Below are 9,218 nucleotides of genomic sequence, written 5' to 3'. Positions count from 1 at the left end.
CAGTTTATGGAGGGTCTCTTACAGGAAACACAAGGCACCCTTGTGTTTACTATTCCCCATGTGCTTCTCCAGATCCATTCTCTGTCTCACTCTGCAGCCTGGGAGGCTGATCCTCGAACACTGTGCCACCCAGCTCCCTTGCCTTCTTGCTTTCTTTTGGGTTTGGCCAAAGTGGGGAACCAGCATGGGATCAGCAGGTGGAGCAGTTAGTCCATTTACTCCCTCTCCCTCTCTGCCCAGGTTTTGGCAGAGGCTGCATGCCTCTGGCTATAGCTCCTGTCAGGCACCCCCACCTCCTTAGCAGCTGTCTTGCCAGGTTCTGGTAACTGTTCATTCCCTTGCCCCTTTAGGCCCAGGATGGTGCTGGCTTCCTGTTCTTGCTAGTATTCTAATGCTCCATGTTTGTTCCCTTAACCCTGGCCACACTTCAGTAAAGAACCTTCATTAAACTCCTCTTAGACCTTTTGAGATGTCTGTTACCTGCTTGGATCCTGGCTGATACATTGTCCAATTGCTCCAGGCCTCTGCCCACCCAATTTAAGGCCAGCCCATATCAAATCATAAAGAACAATTCTCAAGAGCCCATTTTTTTGTTTTTGTTTTAATCCATTATGCTTGCATGCCATTTTATGGTGAAATCATATAATTCCTGCCAGCATTGGCTTCAACAAAAGAAACCACCAGTTGGGTTTCTTGTCACTGGTCTCAAGTTAACTTTCACAGGCTCTGCTAAGGATGAAAGAGAGAGCAGTAGGGAGATTTTTCCTTCTAAACTTGTATCTCTGGGTTCATGATCTTCCCCCCACCCTCTCTAACCATGTCTATCTAACACAACTTGCCTGGTTAAGAGTGCATTTATAGATTTAGCTATACTGAGTTCAGGCACATCAGACTGCTTAGCTAGCCTGGCACAGAAGCAAATGGGTCCCTTGCCCATTTGGTTAGCAGGCCCTTCCTGCAGATGCCAGCCTGGGAGGAGTGGTGCTTCCTGGATGTGCACCATCCTTTCACCTTCTAGTGATGCTCTCACCCTTGGCCTTCTTTGGTCTATGAAGGGGTCTTTCCTGTTGGGTCTCTAGAGCCCATACTTTTGGCTTCTGCTCCACAACGTTGCTGTGAGGTATCCAAGGGTCCCAGAGGCCCCACCAATGAGCCACCAGTCCTGCCTGGGGGTCCTGGGCTGAGGCCAGCTGTGTCAGTACCATCTGGGTTCCACAGCAACCCGCTTTTCTGCACTTCTGCTGTTTCTTTAGAAGGTGATTTCCTAAACTGATCCAGAATGAAGTAGCTTATTTGGTATTTGGGCTCTACCCCAGCCCAGCCCATCCCTCCATCCACCCTATGGTTTTATACAACTCTACCCTCCTCACTTTGAGTAACTCAATTTTGGGTGCTGGGTCTGTTGAAGCCCACTGAGTGCGTTAAAAGATGAATGCTACTTTACCGAGGGGAATCTCATCGACTCTTAGAACACGGAAGTGTAGGCAGTCCTCCTGCAATGTTAGAGATAACTTCAAATATGCCTGCTAAGGGGGAAATCTTCTAAGCCTAAAATGCACCAGAGGTAGGAGGCAAAACACTCTCAATTTAGGGCCAAATTACAAATTGTTAATAAGAAAAGTGATATGATGAGCTCTGGAAAACTTGGCTTCAAAAGAAATAACTGAACTCAGAAGGGGGTGTCTGGTAAATAGCAGCTCACATTTGTATTTTAACCCTCCCATCTAGGATCTCACCTCAATTCACAATCTGTTTTTCAGGAGGAAGAGGAATTACTGTTCACAAAACATACACAAATTGCTACAGAAAATACAGATATTCTTTTATTTTTTTTTTGGAGCAGAGGCAGCATTTACTTGTTGGGAGTCCAGGTCACAGTGGCCTCTGCAGCCCCACCCCCCACCTCCTGTCCAAGAGCGGCCCGGCCTCATTCCTGGAACACAACGATCTTGAGTCAAAGGGCAAGCAAAGGCTCCCACATATGGAGGCAAAGCTCTGTCCTTGCTGCCTGAGATGATCTCCAACAAGCTCTCTTCTGGGAGACAGCTCACACAGTGTGATTTCTGAGGGGTCCAATTGGAGGAGAGGCTTGAGGTGGAGTTTAAGTACAGGCTTCTTTGCTATCACAGCCTCCGAGCCTTCCTGGGGCGGCAGCCGTTGTGTGGGATGGGCGTGTTGTCTGTGATTGAGATCACTTCCAGGCCCCCTAAGGTCAGTCCTTTGATGGCAGACTGGAAGGAGCAGAAGGAACAGGAGAATGGCATGATTCCCAGGAATCATGACCCAGTGTCTCCAGACAGGGCTCAGAGAGGGGTGGGGGCAGGGTAGGGAAGATGGGGAGGAAGGGAGTCAGGGAAGCCCACTGGCTCCGATACCTACAATCCCAATCCTATTTTACTCTCACCAAGGTCTTCCAGCCAACCCCCTTCAGAAGTTCCCAATGCTGCCACTTCCCACTGTGCTTTCCAATCCAGGAACCAAGGCTACTTGTAAATTTTGGCACAATGTAAGCATCTTCCTCCTGTAGCTTCACCTATGCTGTTTCTTCTGCCAGGAATGTTCTCTCCTCCTCTCTTACCTGGCTAATACCTTGTTATTCTTGAACAGTTGGTGGAGATGTCACCTTTCTGGGGAAGCTTTCCTGCCCACCCTGCTGGGTCAAGGGTCCCCTGTGTGCTCCCACGCACCCTGGGCACATGCTTTAGCACTGTGCCCTCTAGTCTGTCCTGAGGGACCCATCTGTGATGCTCCCAGGGACCATCCTCCTAGTCCCTGTGCCTGGCCCACAGCAGGTGCTCAGTAGGTACCTGATGAATTCAACTAAGCAGCAATCTGGGCCTGCTCTGAGAACCTTTGTAGATTACAGGAACAACAGAAAGAAAGAAACTTCAAGCTATCACGGAAATTCACTATAGGGTCCTCTTCCACTCTCTCCTAACTGCGCTCAAACCCCATTTCTTTCATTAACTCAAGAAGCAGCACACAAACTGTGGAGAACTGTGGTCACTTACCAAGCGCCCTGGCCCCAGACCTTTCACCACAACTCGGATGTGGGTCACACCCTTTGCTGTAGCTTTCTGGAGAGAAGCAGAGGGGGTTAGTGCCCGGAGAAGAGAACCACTGCATCCACATCTCTGGCTGCTGCCACCTGGAGCAACAGGGTTATGAGCTCCAGGGAAATGGCACCTATATGGACATATGTTAACAGGGAGGCAGAAGACAGGGGAGGAGGCAGAAGACAGATGGCCAGCAGAGGCCACAGAACTTGAGAAGTCAGAGAATTAAAGTAGATTGGGATCTCCTGTAGTCCATGACAGCACTGCCACCTAATGGAGATTACTAAATATTGCTCAGATATTTACCCAGGTGGGTAAATGGAGAATTCCAGACATGATGGGATGCCCTGGATGTCAAGGCTGAGCCCAAATACCCACTTAAAATAAGAGAAAAGGTGTTGTCTTGCCATTTTTCATCTTCAGTTATAGTTATAGTCTCTTTTCTTGATTATAAAGGCAATTCATTATAGAAAGTCTGGAAAATACACAGGACACTCATAACTCACCATGCAGAAGCCACAGTTAACAGCGATACATTTCTCTTCATGGTAATCTGCCCATTGTTGGACATTTAGAATGTTTCCATTTTTGATCATCATGAATATATAGTAACGAATATTTTTGGGCAGTGAGCTTTGTGTGAAGGTCAAGGTTTTCCCTCAGGGAATACTTTGGTATGGTATGAACATTTGTAAGATCTGTGATACAAAAGAAAGTACGCAGGCTTTGGTCCCAGACAGAGCTGGACTCAACTCTGGGAACTGAACAGACTGTGTGGCTCCGAGCAAGTCGCAAACTCTCAATTTTAATTGGCTCTTAGAAATGTGGATAATATTGAGTGTCTTTTGAGGATTCAAGATAATGAATAAAGTGTCTGGCACATAACAGATACTCAACACATCTACCAATAGCAGCACATTGTGAATTTGCTTCTAAAGAGGTCTGCAACAGTTCACAGTTGAACTGGTATTAGATGACACTTGTCACCATACCACCTTCTCTCCAAGTAGTGTATACCTCCCCTCACCCATTAACCACTTTCTCTCCAAATAGTGTATATCTCCCCTCACCCCTTACCACCTTCTCTCCAGACAGTGTATTATCACCCCTCACCCGTACCCCACTGACTCTTAAATAGTGATGATTTTGGTTCTAAAGCCTTCAGTACCTGAGCTGTTACCTCTCCTAGAATGAACCAACAAGTGTTTCACATCTAATGAAGTGGAGCGAAAGAGAAAAGAGAAGACTTTTCACACAGACTTCTTTAAACCACCCCCAACATCAGGGCATCTAAGCAGAGCTGGCAAATACTCCATTGCTTCTGAATGGTCAATGAACAAGAATCCTTCTTTACACTGATGGCCATTCAGAAAGCAAAACCGCCAGAGAGGGAGCTGGAGAGGGTACTCACTGCCGCTGCAGCTATGCCAGTTGTTTGTGCTGCAATGCCTGTGCCCTTCTTGGCATTCCGAAAGCCCTCTGTGCCACAGGACGCATGGGCAAGTGGCTGGTTAGTGGCAGAGACCACCTGGATCTGTGTGCTGGGAAAAGAAGGGGAGGCAAGTGGGATATAACTATTGTTCAAGAAAATAAAAGAGAGCAAAACTATGTCCTTATCAGCCCGAGTGGGACAGAAAAAGAAATTCACATTGAGCTCATCAGATGAACGTTTCCTATAGCATTTCATCCTTGCTATACATTCTAACCTGAGACCAGAGTCTTGTATTATTCTCTTGGTTGCTTCATGGATGGGCTGTGATCAAACCCTGATCCCATCTCCAAGTGGGGGCTGGCCTGCAAAGTGGTCACTAACGTCAGCTGGGCTTCCATTGCCAACTCATGGCTGGGAATTCTCTCTGGTGCCTGTCTGTAAGCCACGAAAGAATACTTGTCTCGTCACAATGTAAATCCATCATTCACTTTTAGCCTTACAAGGCAGAGGTCAGGACATAGTGGCCCCAGGTGAGTACTTCAAAGGGACAGCATTTATTTGGAGATTTACATTCTGGTCAATTTGTTAATCAATCATATACTTTTAAGTCATCTCTCTCATCTTATTATATATAGCATCCATCTCCTCTCCCCCAGTGCTCAGTACATAGCAACACTGAATGATACCTTCATGGCGGGACCATATGGCCCTAAAATACACTCTCCCAATTCTTGAGCAGAACCAGGAAATACTATCCCCAAGGAAAACAAAGGAATCTTGTAACTATGATATTTCCAAACTATTTCACATTTTCATGAAATTTGAATAAATTTTATGAAGACAAAAGGTGGTTTCCTGGAGCAAGAAGTAGTGAGACTGGGGGATCTCTACATTAGCCCCATAACACAGGACACAGCACCCTGACTTCCACCCCAAGTAGGGTATCCAGGGCCCATCCTGACCTCCCTCATGAAGGGGAAATAAGTCCACCGTAGACCGGCCCAGGTGCTTCCCGCTTACTTGTTGTAGGATGCTTTAATGTGTGCGATTGGGATCTCCTCAAATTTCTTTCCTGCCCATCTCAGAGAGCTCTCCTGTCCTGGAACTGGAGGGTAAATGCTGCAATTAAAAGAAATGTTTTATTTTAAATTGTCCTTGAGAAGAGAATTTTATTCACACTCTCTACTCCCCTCGTTGTCCCTTCTAGTATAATCATAACACTATTTTCAGGCCTTCTATGTTACTCTTTTTGTAACTTACTGCTATTTTTTGTCATACTGGTATTTCTGGTTTCACCAGTTACAGACAATATTTTGATTCCCTACTTTATAAGAAACAAGACAAAATAATTTTAATACTCATAATACCATTGCTATAAGGGTCAGCAAACTTTTCTCTAATGGGCCAGATACTAAATATTTTAGGCTTTGCCAGCCTTACGGATTCTGTTACAACTACTCAACAATGCCACTGTGGTATGAAAACAACCATACACAATTCATGCTTGTACCCCCATAGCCACCTGAAATACAATGGATTCTGTTTTAGAAAACAGACTGTTATATGGGCACTGTTTTCCTGCCAGCCCTGCCTGCTTTCCTAGAGGTATTTTAAAAACAAAACAAGAAAATCACACAGTGATAGTCAAAAATTACAAAAACTTTCTCTCCTGCCAGGCCTGACCTTAGAGATAAATTAGAATCTCAGCAGGTTGCTGGCCTATCAGCCTATGTATATACGCAAAAAGTGGATGAGTTGAGTCTTGGTGACATTCAGATTAAAAATACATAGGATTTCCCCATTGATAATTCCCCCTATTGGCCTGGGGTCAAAAACTTAAGCCTACTAAAGTCTGCACCTAACCAGTGTAATGCCCTTTTTTAAATATAACAACATGTTTCAACTAGGAAGAATTTGGAGGCTTGAACCAACCATTTAATTGAAGGCTTAGAAGAGACCAGGCTTTTAAACCAACCAGGTCCAACGTACGATGGAACAAGTAGTTCCTGAACTGAGGGAAAGGCAAGACAAAGCTTTCTGCAATGGCCTACTGCCTCTCCACACCCATCCTCACACCAAGGAGATGTAGACAGGGGCCAGCAAACACTGCATCTTTTTGAACAGCTGAGGAGGACTGAGACTAGCTGCTCCTCTCTACTGCTGAAGGTCTGACTTCTACTCATGCACTTTAGGCTTCAGAATTTTCTGATCTTGGACAGATGAACTGAAACTGACCCTGACATAAACGTGGCAAATGTCAGGATCTGGACTGGTTAAGCTCTACATTACTGAATCTAATGAGCAATTCTCAGCCATCCTACCAGACTCATCAATCATATCAGTAGCATTCAACACAGCTGATCTCGCTCTCCTTAGATACACACTGAAAAAATCAATCAATCTATCTATCTCCGGTTTTCCTTCTACTTCTCTGGGGGTTCCTTCTTTCTTTCTTTCTTTTTTTTTTTTTTTTGCTGGTTCTCCATTCTCCTTCATCTCCTGGATCTCTAAATGTTGGAAGGCTCCAGGGTTCAGTCTGTGGACCTCTTCTCTTCTTGACTTACTACTTACTGTCTTGATAATCTCATCCAGTCTCATGGTATTAAACATCATCAATTTGATGAGGTTTCCCAAATGTAAATCTCTAGTCCTGAATTCCATTTCTTATAGCCTTCCTTGTATTTTCACTTGGATGTTAATTAAACAACCTGAACTTAACCCAACCAAAGTCAAACTCCTGGAGTCTTCCTTCACTCCTCTTCTCTTCTCACATCTTACATTAACAAATGTCATTGACTCTACTTCACAATGTATCATTCTGGCCACTTCTACACCTCCACTGCTACAACCCTGGTATAAGTCACTGTCATTTCTTGCCTGGATTATTTCAGGAAGTCTTCTGACTGCTAAAGACTTCTCCCAGGTTCTATCCTTGCTCCCCTAAGGGTTACTATGAACACAGCAGCCAAAGGGGAGCTTTGTAAAATGTAAGCAACATATCAACCCTCTACTCAAAACTGCAATGGTTTCCCATCTCACTCACAGTAAAAGCTGAAGTCCCTACTGTGCATGCCTGCTGTATTCTCCCCAACCCCCCCCCCATCTCCTATTGTTTTTCCCCTCACTCCACATTGGCCTTCTTCCTGTTCTTCTTAAACACTAGACACACTCCTATCATCTTCTCTACTCCCATGTTTTACTTGTTTTCTATTTACTTGCCCTCACCTTTGCTAGAACTTAGGTTTTACAGAGGCAAGAATTTTTGTCTGTTTGGTCACTGATACATACCCAGCACCTTGGATAGTGCCTGACATTGGTGAACGAATGACAACAGAATCTTGGTTTAAACTCCTTCAGCAGTTCCCCACTGTAGGGAACAGTGTAAAAGCCTCAGTGTGACAGACAAGCATTCTTATTCCTTCCTATTTTGCTAGCCTCATCTGCCCCTGCATGTTCTTTCATATTACGTGCCTTGACACATACGTTAGCTTCGCCTATAGATCTCTTTCATCTTGTTCAGCTAAACTCCTTCTCAGTTCCATTCTTGGCTCCATGTTGTCTTCCCTACAGTTTTGCCTGATTTTCTCAGGAGTGAGACACTCATTCTTTCATGTTTTCAAGCTTCCACTTCTTACCTCCACAATACAATTAATCAGATTATGGTGTAGTCATTTGCACGTTTGTCTTCCCTGGTAGACTGTGAACTACTTATGGCCAGGAATGATCTTTCCTATTTGTATTCCTAGCACCTAGCATGGTGCCTGGCACACAGTAGGTTCTCAGTAAATGTTTGTTAAATTAATGTAAAGTACAGCTAGTGCACAGAGGTTGTGGTAGTGGTGGGAGGTAAAGTGCCAGTCCCTGGGACTGAGCACAAAAAGCCAACCTGGACCTTGGACCAACTCTAAGAATTCCATAATAATCTGCTCTATAGCATAACCAACCCCCACCCCACCCCAATTTTGCGTCCGAGGTAGAAAAAGCTGTTAGTCTGACATGACTTTTACCCTAGAAGGAAAGAAAGTTTGTATTTATTATACACATTCCACATTAATTCATTCATTTAGCAGATATGCACTGAGCATCTAATTTGTGCCAGGGCACACCTCTTTTAATTCTCATAATAACCTCGGTTCGGTATTACCCCCACTTTCGGTTGAGGCTCAGATCTTAAACCGCATCAAGTCACACGATGACAAGTGGTCGAGTTGGGAATTTCACTGGTTCTCTTGACTCTGGAGGGTGGCCGGCAAGAGTAGCGGACTGCGGGTCTCTCGTGGGCTGGCTAAGCAGTTCTTACCTGAAGTTACTGCGGTCTGGAGCAGCCGCCTTTTCTTCAACTTCCTGCTTCGCCGCCGCGTCTTGCAGCTGCTGGGCGCCGGTGTGGATCATCGGGGCCGGTACCCGGGACACGACCCTGAGGGTAAGGAAAGCTCAGTGAGGTCCAGGCCTAAGGTCACCGGAGCCCAGGTGGCTCACGGGACAACAGCAGGAGCATACCCTTGAGAGTGGCCGTGGGCTCGGAAAGACAATCATTCTTACCCAGTAGTCCGTGGACAAACCCACGACCTCAAGAGCCAAAAACTCGTGTTCCTTAACGCCTGCATGTCTTGAATTGACCCCAATCGGCTTCCTTCCGCGGCGTCCGTGGAAGCTGGCATAGCTGTAGGGGAGCCAGGACCACCAGGGCCTGTGCAGGAGGGTACAGAGTTAAAATCATCTGATTCTTC

General features: G+C 45.6%; 1 protein-coding gene across 1 annotated transcript; it reads right to left on the bottom strand.

Annotated features, from left to right (window-relative positions):
- Positions 1–1,806: 1,806 nt before the first annotated feature.
- MRPS11 (mitochondrial ribosomal protein S11) lies at positions 1,807–9,171 on the bottom strand. Its single transcript, XM_037832998.1, has 6 exons — positions 9,031–9,171; positions 8,789–8,905; positions 5,509–5,607; positions 4,468–4,597; positions 3,012–3,077; positions 1,807–2,231 (listed from the first exon to the last, which is right to left on the bottom strand). Exons 1-6 carry the CDS (start codon positions 9,147–9,149, stop codon positions 2,124–2,126), a joined length of 639 nt encoding a protein of 212 aa, XP_037688926.1. The 5' UTR covers positions 9,150–9,171; the 3' UTR covers positions 1,807–2,123.
- Between the last annotated feature and the right edge of the window lie 47 nt (positions 9,172–9,218).

This window comes from Choloepus didactylus, chromosome 4 (assembly GCF_015220235.1).
Source record: "Choloepus didactylus isolate mChoDid1 chromosome 4, mChoDid1.pri, whole genome shotgun sequence".
In the NCBI taxonomy this organism is placed as follows: Eukaryota; Metazoa; Chordata; class Mammalia; order Pilosa; family Megalonychidae; genus Choloepus; species Choloepus didactylus.
The sequence above is the reverse complement of the archived record's forward strand: the minus strand, read 5'-3'. Positions and strand labels throughout refer to the sequence as shown.

Bases quoted from the DNA above. Each gene is read 5' to 3' on its own strand.
- MRPS11 (XM_037832998.1), bottom strand. From the start codon at position 9,149: ATGCCAGCTTCCACGGACGCCGCGGAAGGAAGCCGATTGGGGTCAATT. The intron at 5,608-8,788 runs GTAAGAACTGCT...TTTTAATTGCAG, and splicing joins CCAGACCGCAGTAACTTCAG to CATTTACCCTCCAGTTCCAG. The intron at 3,078-4,467 runs GTGAGTACCCTC...GCTTCTCTCCAG, and splicing joins CTGGCATAGCTGCAGCGGCA to AAAGCTACAGCAAAGGGTGT.